General features: G+C 41.9%; 1 protein-coding gene across 3 annotated transcripts in view; it reads right to left on the bottom strand.

Moving 5' to 3' along the window:
* sbno2b (strawberry notch homolog 2b) overlaps positions 1 to 13,908 on the bottom strand; it is a 77,086-nt gene that overhangs the window by 36,170 nt on the left and 27,008 nt on the right. For 2 of the 3 annotated variants that reach the window (XM_083767753.1, XM_083767752.1), the window contains exon 4: positions 11,089 to 11,215. In XM_083767753.1, the coding sequence (XP_083623879.1) occupies positions 11,089 to 11,215 (127 nt within the window). Of the gene's footprint in view, positions 1 to 3,066; positions 3,482 to 11,088; positions 11,216 to 13,908 lie in introns of those variants that run through there. The other variant, XM_083767754.1, reaches the window with a different exon arrangement.

The following is a 13,908-nucleotide window of genomic DNA, read 5'->3' on the forward strand; positions in this document are numbered from 1 at the left end:
GGGACACGTCTCAATAGTCTAATCCTCGCCTTCTTCACCGGGACACGTCTCAATAGTCTAATCCTCGCCTTCTTCACCGGGACACGTCTCAATAGTCTAATCCTCGCCTTCTTCCATCGCACACACTTTTTTCAGCCATCTGAAAACAAGCTCCAGCAAACTCTTGACAAGCCACAGAAGGAAAAGGAAAATAGAAATCACATGATAGCGGGGCCCAATCAGCTTGTGGGAGGGCCCATCAATCTGAGTGTGTGATACGCTGGCAGGGTGTGCCCAAACAGTGTGGGAGACCAAAGGAAAAAATTGAGATGCAGCAAACCAAAAACAAGGAAGGCGGTCTTGTGAATTGGATTACCGTAAACCAGTGATGTGAGTGGCACCACTTTGTGTGTTAGGGGTGTGTGTACTGTGTACGCATGAACAAACTGGGGTCAGGCGTGTGCGTATGCTCTGTGGGAAGGGATGTGATGTGGCTGTTGACGTAAGCTGATGTTTCATTTCTGAAGAAATTACACCATCATCTCTTCTACACAATACTTGCAACATGCTTTGATTAGGCAATTGTTATTATATAGAATTCTAATGAATAGCTTCTGCTGCCTCAGTTTACTAGTAATACATGCAAATACATGACATATATTGAAACTAATAATTAAACAAGCCCTCGATTAAAAGATCTTATGATATTTAGCAAATGTTGTAATTGTATACCATGTTAGGCTTAGCTTGTGTTACTTTGCTAAATTACAAAGTTATGAGGTATTTAAAAAAAATACAACTTGTAATAAGGGTCTACTTTACAGCATAATTACAGCCTAAAGTAATAGTCTATACTTCTACAAAAGATTTTCATAATAAAAAACAATACCTTTCACAAACAAGAAAAGACAGACTTCTTTTGTGCACATATCTCATATCATATTTGTTTTTAGTGAATTTCTTAGTTATAATGAAATTGAGTTGTGCTTTACCGTCATTAATGGCACTTCTGCGCTGCCTACAGAACTCACCCATCGCTATCGGCGTGACATTAATGCCACAAAGCACACATTCTCGTGTAATATTGCGTAACATACCTTTTAAAAGTCTCTGACTGGCAAACTTTCTACTCTATCCACAACACTTGCTCTTTGAAGGCTAGCTCCAAGGGCAGCTCATCACCTCAAATAACCTTCTTTGTCTCGTCGGTGGCACACACACACACACACACACACACACGCACACGCACACATACACAAACACCTGTGGTCAGCATGCTGTGCCTGATCTGCGAGACTCAGAAGGGTCATTGCCAGTAAGTGGCTTCCTCTTAGAAGAGAGCCAAATGTGATCACTCTGAACCTAAAATCCCCGTCTTAAACGATCGTATTGAAAATGTATTGAATATGGTTACCAAGCTGGAGAGCATGAACTTCTCCAAACAAACGTCTTCAAAAGAGCAGCAGTTAGCCAACAATATCATTTTCATAGGAATAAGGTGTTCCCATAAATAAGGAGAAATATTACTGACATCATTGCAATATTCATTGAGGAGCTCTGAACAAGGTTCAATTTGGTTTGTGGAAATCAAATTGACACCTTATAAGTCATAAGTGTGTGTACAGTATCTACATTAAATAAACAACCCGTCTCTTTCTTGCGATATCTCGGAATACATATTTCTCTGATCAAGAGATCAACCTTATGAAAGGAAACATTGTGATACTAACAGCACCCCTCCTATGATTGCATATCCCCTCATTCTCACAGTTGCTCATCATTCATTCATTCACTGCGCCGTTGCTCATCCACTTCCAGTAAAGCCCACGCCTGGCTCTCTGACAGTGTATACCTTGGTATACGACATGTATGTAACAATCAAATATGCACAACAACAACTGCCTCCCCCCAGCTCTAAACAATGAACTCATGGGGAGCGCTTCAAATGAATGGCTCATTTGCAGAGTGGAAAACCACATCAACGCTGTCATGGTGTGCTGCGTACTTTGGACTATCCATTGAAAAACAGTGTGACACGTTTAGACCACTGACGAAGCCAATTCCAGGAAAATGTGTGTGGCGAAGGAATAAATGGCCATATCATGGTTGAAATGGAGAAAGCAGCTTATCTATCTGTAATAGATACTGTAGGCCTATCAAATTGACTTGAAATTGACTTAGTAAGCCATGCACCTTTGATGTCATCAGATTAATATAGATTCCGTTCCCATTCTGCTTTGTCTCGTCTTATGAATGGAAGCAATTTCAAACACAACAAAGTAACAGACAATATTCTGCTTATACCAGAGAATATCAACATCACAGCATAATAGCTGAATGCAAGAGACACAAAAGCGCCATTATGAAGAGTCCAGCTATCAGGTTCTAGCACTTACTGGAAAACACCAGGCAGTGAGGCAGACAACTATCTGTCATATTTCCTGGGAATGTGAGTCTGGAAGGCACAGTGGATGACAAAGTGATTAGCCTGCTAGCTAGATAGGCTGGCTTACTGGCTAGCAGGCCAGCTGAGAAAATGAACAGGGCCGTTCTGGACACCCAATTCTTAAAATACTGGGCTAAACCCCTTGGAAGAAGAAATATGTTTTTATTGAAATGAGCAGCTTTGTTAAGACATTTTTACACAATTAAAGTTTGAATGTATTGTATTGTAACAATAAAGAAGGGACCTGCTCCAGCAAACTAGTTCAGGTCTTACGAGGCCATAAACCAGGTGTGGTGGAAAGCAAGGCATAGGCTATGGAGGAAGATAGTGATGAAACTATAAGGAAGTATTTTCAGAATTCATTCAAGGAAGTAAAACAAATAAATGACACCATATGTGACTCCATTCTAGGGAAACTAATCTAAAGTTATCCTGCGATAAAGAAGATAACCAACCCATTTGAATGAGTATTTTGTTTAAGTCACTGGCATGGCATCTCAAACGAATTACAGTTATATAAAAAGAACAAAAAGTCTTAACAAAATAGACTTTATTAAACAGTTTAAAATTTAAACAATTTATTTTTTCTATTATTTTTTTATCTTCACATAGCTTAATATAAGAAAATAGTTAGTCAGTACCTTGGGAAGTGGTCGTCCCAGCTGTGAATATAACTTAGTCCAAAACTGCATGAGAGACATGGGTCCAAACACTGTGGTGTGGTGGGGGCAAATACACACACACACACACACACTCGGATATCACCTTGAATCCCTCAAAGCGACAGTTCCTTCCATGTGTCGGTCAAAGTGTTATTATTCACCTGACAGCTGATGTGTTTCCACCCAAACAGCCCTTGCAAAGCTCCTCTTTAGTCCAACACACATCTGCTTCTACCACAGGTAAGGATAGACAACTCACTCTCGTCCTCTCCCTCTCTCTCTCTCTCTCTCTATGTACACACACACACACACACACACACAACTGGCACCCTAAAACACACTTCCTGCTATGCCAGGAGAGACAGGTATTTGCATAGAAGGTTTAGTCATATTGATTGTGGACCAGTTCCTCAGCGCTCAAAAAAAAGGTGCTTGGGAGAGTGAGTGAGCGCAGCAGAGGAGACGAGGGGAGGGGAGGGGAGGGGAGGGGAGAAGAGGGAGGGAGGGGGAGGAGCTTTCAGGAAATGATGCTTTTGTTGGTAAGTGACTAGAGTTACTGGCAGTCAGGCCCCTTTTACTGTACATGGTGTAACTCAACCGCATTTATAGTGTAAACAGCAGTGCGCTCTGGAGCTGGACGCTGCTCACACCCAGACGCTTACCGCTCAGTTTAATGACGCTCTATTTAATGATCATTATATTTAGAGACTGACTGCATGTCTTACTTCAGCCCGTGCCTTTTGTCTTTCCGTCTGGTTGTCTGTGCAGTGTCAGTTTTCAAGGCTACTGATCTGGACATTATGACTTGCTTAACTGCTGTTGTAATGGTTCACGGCTCTTATTGATCGACTTGTGCTGAGCTAGCTACCAAAAGTCATCAAAGCTGATTAGAGGGATGGCTAACATGACAGCTAATTAGCTAATTGGGAGAGGAAATCAATGAGATTATTATTAATTATTATCAATTACAGCAGTTGACACCTGTCTCCTGGCATGTGGCAACTGTATATAAAAATAAATAAAAACGGCATCATAAAAAAATAAAAATAGGCCCATTCTTTTAAGGTGTTTCCAGCCGTTGGTTGTCTTCACATACTCACACAAATGAACAACCTGTCATTCTTCAGAGTTGTAACTAACACCCTGAAGGCCCCCCCCCCCCATCCCCCATTCAACAGCAACGAAGGGAAGAAATACATTCTGGGAATCTAATGGGGAAATGGTTACTTTCAATAAACCCAGGAGGCTATTCTTTCAGACACAGTGATGCAATCATGCAACACTAGCTTTTCAGACAGAGGCAAAATGTTAATGGAAAAGAGCCAGAGATAAGTCAGAAAATCATGCAGTTTAATCAAGAGATCACGTGATTTATCAGATTTGGGGGGTGAAGAGGGGTCCATTTGCACAAACCGCTTCCAGGAATATATGATATCAACTCCAGGACGGTAAAGACACTGCAACGTCCATCTCTACTGGACTGATCTCTATTGGACTGAGGAGGAGAGACAGGCGCAGAGACGGAGTGGCGCCTGTCCATGGTGTCATGGTATGAGTGGGAATCCTAGGCCAGTATGAGCGGAATTGTGTGTGTGTGTGTGTGTGTGTGTGTGTGTGTGTGTGTGTGTGTGTGTGCGCAAGCGCACACACGCTCGCTCAAGTCTATGACAAGCAAGAAGACTGAATCTACAAAAGCCACACACACACACACACCTTGCATCACAGTTGCGCTTCACTTCAATAGCAAATATTAAACTTTCTGAATTATAGTACCTGCATCCGATCAGAGAAACAAGTCATTAGCTATGTGTTGGTGATAAGTTTCCATCACTTCATGATGAGAGAAACATGTCCCGTTTACAAAGCATAGTCTGATTAATGCCACTGTAGTGAACTAGCAAAAATAATTAAGCTTACAACCGCTGGGAGGAGAATCAAATATTTGGTTCCCTGATATAAAGTAAAGTAATATTATGTGGAGACGAGTAATGACCCATCAGGCATGGACACTCACAAGTTACAACATACCTGAGGTCTACTACAGTTACCTTTTGAAATGTGGATCTTTGGCTCGCAATATAATCTAAATGTGAGTTTGAAAAAGGTAAAAAGACTCACAAGATAATCTAAACTCATGCTATTAGAGGCTCCCTCATTCCCAAAGGAAAAATTGTACTCATAAGAATCCTTTGCGATAATCTTTTCCTTACGTGAATAAATGTAGGCCATCTAAATGATTAACTACACTACTTCAAACAAGGAAATGCCAAATGCCTAAATTGGCCTAAAAAAAGTTCATAGAGCGAAACAGACCACCATAATGAAGATTGGCTTGCACAAGGCAAGGAGGATAATAAAACAGGACGGCAAGCTTTCATTTATTTTAGATGAAGTGGATTATTGAATCAGGCCACCTCTCCCTTTCTGTTGCTACCTGAATGGACTGACCTCAATGGAAATCCCTGAGACAAAAGACCTGGATCAATCTCCTAACATACGCCATTATGCCTGGCGTCCCTATTTTGGCTTGTCATTGGGACCAATAGCATGCCATGCGCTTAATTTATATAATCGAACGCAGTGAAAAGAGGCAATCTACAAACTCACAATGCATTACAATAGCTAATCTACAAACTCACAATGCATCACAATCACATACAGTAGAATGGTTCTTTTCATCATACAAACTGAAACTTGTCAGGCTTAAGTGGTTTAGCAAAAATAAATAGTGCACGGCTGACTATGAATAGAGCCAGCTCGTGGACTGGGTGTGAGATGAGAGAGAAAGGTGCATGTGAGGTACAGTGCTTGGTGTGTGTGTGTGTGTGTGTGTGTGTGTGTGTGTGTGTGTGTGTGTGTGTGCGTGTGTGTGTGTGTACACATGCAGTCGCTGTTGTTCACTGTTCACTGTGTGGTTAGCCAGAGCGGTTGCATTTTCTCTTCCAGTAAGTCATATTTTCACTATGAGGAAATGAATCAGGTTTCAGGGCACAGGACCATAAGTGACCCAACTCAGACATGGACAGGTGGGCATGTGGGTTTGAGCCTGGCAGGTGCATGCATGCAAAATCATGTGTTTTAATGTGGAAATGCCAACAAACACTGAAATAAAACTGCCTATATATATATATATATATATAGTTCACACAGACTTTGGTTACAAATTTGAATAATTCTAATGCAAAAACACAAATGTTGTCTTATCAGAGGGAACATGTGCAGTGCTGTGTGTTCCTGAACAATCCAAGGGTATCTCGACAAGGCGTAAAGTGACCTCATAGGTCACGACGAGCATATCTCCCGTTTCTACAGCGTGAGGAAGTTTGATGTACTACAAGTACATTCCCAGGCCATGATGTACAAGTACGGTCCCTGGACCAGGGTTTGCGTTAGCCGGTAAATATACTGGCCATTGACAAATTTAAAATGTCAATATGCAATATTATAACAAGGCAGAAATGCATATAAAAAGCAATACAAAGTAGAACTAAACATTAAGTAGGGTAATGCACATTACAAATCCACAAGAGCAGTGTCTGACTCTGTACTGTACTGTAAAAAGAAATTCACCATGAAGTCCTTTCAGTTTTCAACGTGTGGATCCAATAAGCTTCTCGCTGCAAGACTATTCAAGATTATTCACCGAGTTTCCAAAAGGACTTAATGAAGAATTAATGTCAATTAATTGATTTTTAAAGTAAAATTAACAGTGCTTTTAATTTAAGAATTACTTTGTGTATTACCCTACTTAATGTATAGTTTCTATTCTGTATTGTTGAGGTATTTATGCATTGTTATTATATTGTAAATTTGTGATTGACACAATTAATAACTGCAAAAAAGCTGACTTATTCACATCCACCTAGACAAGGCAAACGCTGATGAAGGCCTGAGTAGCGGCCGTTTGTCAGGCTGCTGCTGCAGTATATTAAGGGGAAAAAAAGGGAACTTGAATTTAAAAAAAATGTGGTCTCACTTCCTTCCTTCCAAGATCATCTGACTTCCTACACACCCACACTTTCCGATATGAACATGGCCATCACACGGCTAGCACTTTCGATATGAAATTACACTGATCATCCCCTGTATCACTTCTTTAACCTCATGCCATCTGGACAAAGATACAGAACCTTGCCATGGAAAAAGGTCCGTTTTAGTAGGAGTTTTGTTCCCTCAGCCATCGCCGCATTAAACAAACTGCCGATAGGATGGTTCTGTACACAGTGGGGACCTCATGTTTCTGTATTGTCTTGGTGTTATGTGCTCTGTGTTGTTTTTGATATGGGTGTTTGAACAGACTGTGAAGACGAATATCCTTCGGGACAATAAAGATTATTATTATTCCTGGACTACAAGTCACACCGCCACACAGCATCCCCCCTCTCCACAAGGAGGGGCAGCGCACCAAAGCATTGTGGTCAGGTCATTGTAGGAATTCAGACAAACCCTAGTCAAACTCAGACTCAGATCAGTTCTTAGTGTCCTTTGTGCCATTACAACACAGAGAGGCAAAGGAAGAGCTGCCTACTAGCTTATTCATCTGCCAGCTGATGGCTGATATACGACAAGCTGCTTTCCTTATGCTGCCCCCAATCCAAGTGTCGGGCTGATAGATAGATAACCTTAACTAGATTCAATCAAAATGTGTTGATCCCAAAGGAAATCCCAGTATTTGAGTTGTGGGCTCAAACTATGGCTAGAGGGCTGAGGAAGAAAAACTATGGCTAGAGGGCTGAGGAAGAAAAACTATGGCTAGAGGGCTGAGGAAGAAAAACTATGGCTAGAGAGCTGAGGAAGAAAAACTATGGCTACAGGGCTGAGGAAGAAAAACTATGGCTAGAGGGCTGAGGAAGAAAAACTATGGCTAAAGGGCTGAGGAAGAAAAACTATGGCTAGAGGGCTGAGGAAGAAAAACTATGGCTAAAGGGCTGAGGAAGAAAAACTATGGCTAGAGGGCTGAGGAAGAAAAACTATGGCTAGAGGGCTGAGGAAGAAAAACTATGGCTAGAGGGCTGAGGAAGAAAAACTATGGCTAAAGGGCTGAGGAAGAAAAACTATGGCTAAAGGGCTGAGGAAGAAAAACTATGGCTAGAGGGCTGAGGAAGAAAAACTATGGCTAGAGGGCTGAGGAAGAAAAACTATGGCTAAAGGGCTGAGGAAGAAAAACTATGGCTAGAGGGCTGAGGAAGAAAAACTATGGCTAGAGGGCTGAGGAAGAAAAACTATGGCTAGAGGGCTGAGGAAGAAAAACTATGGCTAGAGGGCTGAGGAAGAAAAACTATGGCTAGAGGGCTGAGGAAGAAAAACTATGGCTAAAGGGCTGAGGAAGAGAAGCGTTTGAAGGGAGCGGCTGAGAATGTAGAAGATTAGTCAGGGTGACCCTGTGCCTTACATTTTCTCTGCATGCCTGGCATGGTCTGGAGTGAGACCACCAGAACAGCTGAGAAAGCAAAACACACACACACACACACACACACACACACACGAGGAGGAAACTGAATACAATCAGGCAGGCAGAGAGAGACAGACATTTTCTCACTCACGTGCACGCACACACACGACAAGTACACTTCATAACATTCCACATATCCATTGCCAGGAAACCAGCGAACGTGCTTCCAATACCCCCACCACTGATGAAAGAGCTAATTTAGACTAAACCACATGAAAAGGACAACTGGCAAGACATGCCAGTCTAAATATGTAAAATGACAAATTGACGCATCATCATGTAACACATAGTCCTGACTCCTGACTTACTTGTAAAGAAGAAGTCTACAGAGTAGACGCACACGCAGGCGCACTGTGCAGGCAGCCAGGCATGCATAAAACTTGAATAGAAGACATGGAAAACTAGGGAAACCCCACATGAATCACTTATGCCACAGCAAGAGCACACATGAGATGGGAATGACATCATTGTCCTTGCACGACAACCTCTTACTTGTGTATTTGGTCTTAAAACTTCCATCATCTGTAAAGCCTAAAAAAGCTTGCAAGCTTGTTCATTGATTATTTTTGAGGAGCCACACCATCGTAAAACAAAGCATAAATCAGGCTCAAGTCTGATCACACATACAGGAAAAAAAAAGCAAACGCCTGTGTGTGCCGAGGCTTCACACACGGAAACCTCTGACAGTGCACACCGGGACCCACAGTCAAGCTCAAACACGGCCCGGCAATAAACGATCACCACTCTCAATATCAGCAAACACCAGAGACATTCACTGGCTGGCTGCTCCAATCCAAAATTACTTCACGCTTCAGGACTTCACTTCCTTCCTGACCTACCGGGTAAACGTTAAGAGCAGCACAGAGGTTCACAGGAGGCTACACCATTTATACATTTAGACTTACTTGACCTCAACACATTCACACGTCTGGACGTGGAATTGCAATGAACATTTTTGTTCAAGTTCATCTCTGTGCAAGTTGTTCTCGTCTTTCTAGTCAAATACAGAATATATGACCAACTAAAATATTCTAAAATACAAAACAATATATAGTCAATATACGGTATGAAAAAATAGAGAGAGAAAGATGAAGACGTGCTACATTTTGGGTAAGGTCTCCAGGGGAGGGTTTAAACAATGACTTGTAGTAATAATAATAAACTATTTATAGAGCACTTTTAAATAAAACTGAGGAAGAATCAAAAGAACAGAACAAAAACATGACAAAAAGTGCTCCATGCTACAGTGCAGTGTGAAGAAAAAGAGAACAATAAAATACAATATTATGTAAAGGTAGCAATAAGAGAATAAAGAAGACCAAAGAACAATCCCTGGGGGTTGCGTTCCCAATAACCTGCCTCGTCTCTTTTTTGAACAGGCACAGCACCATAAATCACAACCTCAGAAACTGGGCCCTGCCTATATTACAGAATCTGTAATCACCCCCTCTTACCAGGTTAGGAAGGCTAAACATGAGAGGAATATTAATGGGCTGCTTAGTAACCCATGACTGCTCTTCTTTTACACTCTTCTATCAGAGTGTGTGCATGTGTTAATGTGGTTCTACAACAAGAGGCGATGCCCAGACACTCAACGTCTCATCCCAAAATAAGCTGCAGATGAGAAATGCACTGGTCTGTGACATTAGGATTTAGCTCATTTTCATATGAAGCTCATTATATGCGGAATTGGCTGGGTCGACACAAAAGTGCAGAGAAATGGAAAATGCAAATGACAAGGGGATGACTATCCTAGCTCTTTATAGCTATAGGATAGTCAGCTAAATAAAAACTGAAGAAAGGGGGTGGACATTTATTTCATCCTTTTTTATTTCAGCAAATGTCCCCATCTAGAAATGTCGGTTTCCACATTTAAAACCACACACCTTTAATACAAATGACGGATGGAAATGAATTCACAAGAATAATAAATAAATACTAAAATGAGATTTGTTTCCTGTATCCTATCGTTATGCAAGGGAAGCATAACAAAGAGAGGCCCTGGTGTAAAATAGAAAGATCAGCAAAGAAGATGGACAGCTAAATTACAGTGTCTTATTAATGACACGCCTCAACAGAAACAGGGCCGGCACAGTACAGGGAGCTCCTGTCTTTTGTCTAGCGGCTCTAGCCAACATTGGGGCTTTAATCATGGTCGCTCTGCGGTACAGTGATGGGAGCTGAAAACATACAGAGGACAGGAAGAAAGAAGAAAAAGAGTGGGCGGGACGGTAACTCCCTTAGCTAAGAGTGTGTGAGAGAGTGTGTGTGTGTGTATTGGGGGGGGGGTCACAGATGTAAAAAGACATGCCCGGGAAGCAAATGCAAACAGCATGAAAGTGCATGGTGTGTGGGTGTACAGTACTGTATCTCACAGAGATTAAGGGTGTTTTCACACTCAGTCTACCACTCCCATTCCAGTGAACTCTGACATGATCATTGGAATTCGTTGTGCATGTGTCAACACACACACACACACACACACACACACACACACAACTACCCCCCAAGCGTTACACTGAAGGAAACCAAAAAAAAACTGGCTTTACCTGGGGGAAGTCTCCATTCCTTGCGAGGTTGAGGCCGGAGAAGTCTACATCGGGGAAGCCCGAGTACATGTCCATGTGCACATCCGGAGTGGTGGTGGTGCTGCTGCTGCTGTTCAAGTGGTATTGCCTTAGGAAAGGGCAGAGATACACAGCCAATAAAAAACTACTGCTGGAAGAGGGAGGGCAGTGTTGCAGCCCAGACAGCACGATAGCCATGTTCGCCTTGCAAACATGGCATAAAGTGTAAAGAGTGTATAGCGACCGTTTTAGACCCAGCATTTCACACAAATAGATGGCCAGGCTTACAATGTCACATGACTCATTTCAGGTTTTAGAAATCCAGAAGTTTAGTTAGGACATAGACTTCGCAGTGGGGTGTTTGTCATGTGTTTGTCATGTTTGTCAGGTGTTTTCTTCAGAAGTAATTACACAACCTTCTGCAACTTCAGGCCAAAGAACCATCTTAAATACTTCAGTCTCGTGAAAATAATTTATTACATAAATGATCCAGGAATTTGATTAACGGAATCTCAGACCCCTGATATCCAGCCAAACATCAGAATGAACATGGAGTCTCTGTAAAGCTACAGTGTTTGTAAGTACATGTTCAGAGATTCATTCAGAATATGAACATTGGGCAATAAGCAGCAAATACAGTCCAAGGGAGAACATGACCGATAAGACCATTAACTATTTTAGTTAAATCTGTTCTCTGATCACAGTACAAATCTAAACAAAGGGTTACACACACACGCAGTATGTATTAATGCTACCCAGAAAAAAACGATGTTTTGAATTGTCTCTCAACATGCACACCTTAAGAATGTCCTTCCGGCACAAATGCAAAAGTGTAGCTGTGCTCCACATGGATGTCCTAAAGCCCCAGCCCCTGTTGCAGCTGAGTGCTGAGAACCAAAGTAAAACCCAACCTTAACCAAAAAATAAAAGAATTAGTTTGTTGCAGTCCTACAAACTAAAGTCTGACATACTGGAGAAATGAATGGTTAAAAGCCAGGCGCGCGTACAGTGAAAGAGCAAGAGAGAGAGAGAGAGAGAGAAAAACCACACAGAAGAGGAGTAAAAGTAAACAGGGGTAGCTCCTACCATTCTTGTGATTCCATGATCAAAGTAGACCACATTGCGTCAATATCAGCCATACTCCCTCCTTGGTCCCACCTCTACAAATCCACAGACATCACCTCACATATTCAAGCCACATGCTCTATAATATGGACAGTGGAGACACACAGCCTTCACTCTACTACCTAGGCTCAAAGTGTCACACTCCCATATCCACACCATGGCAACACTTGCTTCTTTCACTATCACTTCCAGGAATCCAATTCCTTCCAAATGCTCAAATCCACAACAGAACAAACATTAGCATTTCCTAGGAACCTTGGGACGCTTTCACTTACAAATACTTAACCCGCCGAGCGTGCCATCATAAACTCATGTACTCTGATACAGTCAAAATAAAAGCAAAAGGAAAACTATGCCCAGTATCAGTATGCCATTGACATGTTGGTGGACAGCACACCAGCCAACCTCACCTCCCCCACAAATCCTGTGTGATCAAGGCTCAGAAGGATTGAGCTTGGCTGTCAAGGATTTGGCTCAGAGTTCGCTGGCCAGAGATCAGGGGGAGGATGTTATTTAAGTTCAAGATAACCAATAGGGTGAGGGGGGCACCCAGGTTTTATACCACCTCTGATGCTATATAAGACTGGGTTGAGAATGGGATACATATTTACATACACATTTTATGATAGATACACACATACACAAATGCACGTTAAGGTGAACATGTTGTGCTGACTAATCCAGTCAGAGGATGAAACAAACTGCCGTGCATTCTCACGCAACAGACAAGCAGCAAGGAGGATCAGAAAGGAGAGCATGGCAGCAAGATTACTGTAACTTCTCGTCATTGATTAATTCCCACAAATAAGGAAGTAAAGGAACCCTTATCAGTTCAAAAAGAGACATCTTTCTTTTCCTTATTTCCGTATTTCAAGGGTTGTATTTGAAATGGCTTTATTGCTAAACTTTTTGCAAAGTTTAGCTCAGAAACAGGAGTGTGTTTTTCTGTAACCAATCAATCACATAGTCAGCGGACGGGTCCCATACCCTCTGGGCTATTAATGGGATCTCTAGACTGCACAGTGCAGTGTTGAGGCAAGCAGCAGAGGCAAGCAGAGAGCGAGAGAGGAAAACTTTTGCACCACTTCTATGTAGTGCATTTCTTATTTCTCTCCTCCAACATCATACTTGACAAAAGCTGCAGATAGAAAATAATTAATTAATATAATTAACAACCAGTATTTATTGTTGTGTTGTCGTCTTGCACTAGTATTAATGACTAAAGTTTATTGAATCATACGGTGCAATTTCTTTAATCAAACAAGATATTGCAGGGGTGCATGTGGTGCAGCCATGACTCCTGCCATGTCTCACATGGCTGCCCTTAGTTCCTTTCTCTTTACAGTACAAGCTAATTTGCTAAATTAGGCAAAAATAATAGCGAATATCTCAAAAGATTGCGATTAGGTGATTATGTAATGTGACAGGTCTAGGTGGGGCGGGCAGGGATACGACCCATGGATGATGCCACTCCCATAGCAAAGCTCTGAAAGAGGGGCAGGCCAGGGGAAACGCCAGCCAGAGAACCAATTTAGCTCCAATTTGAATTTAGGTGGAGTCATGATTGTAGGTCCGCTTTAAACTTTAATGGGGAATTTAGAACGTTCAGGGCCATTGGCAGAGCACTCCACTGTGTTGTGGTTGTAGAATGCATTCCATTCTTACCCTTGATTGACT

This window comes from Protomyctophum parallelum (genome assembly GCF_964188405.1).
Source record: "Protomyctophum parallelum genome assembly, chromosome: 6".
NCBI lineage: Eukaryota > Metazoa > Chordata > Actinopteri > Myctophiformes > Myctophidae > Protomyctophum > Protomyctophum parallelum.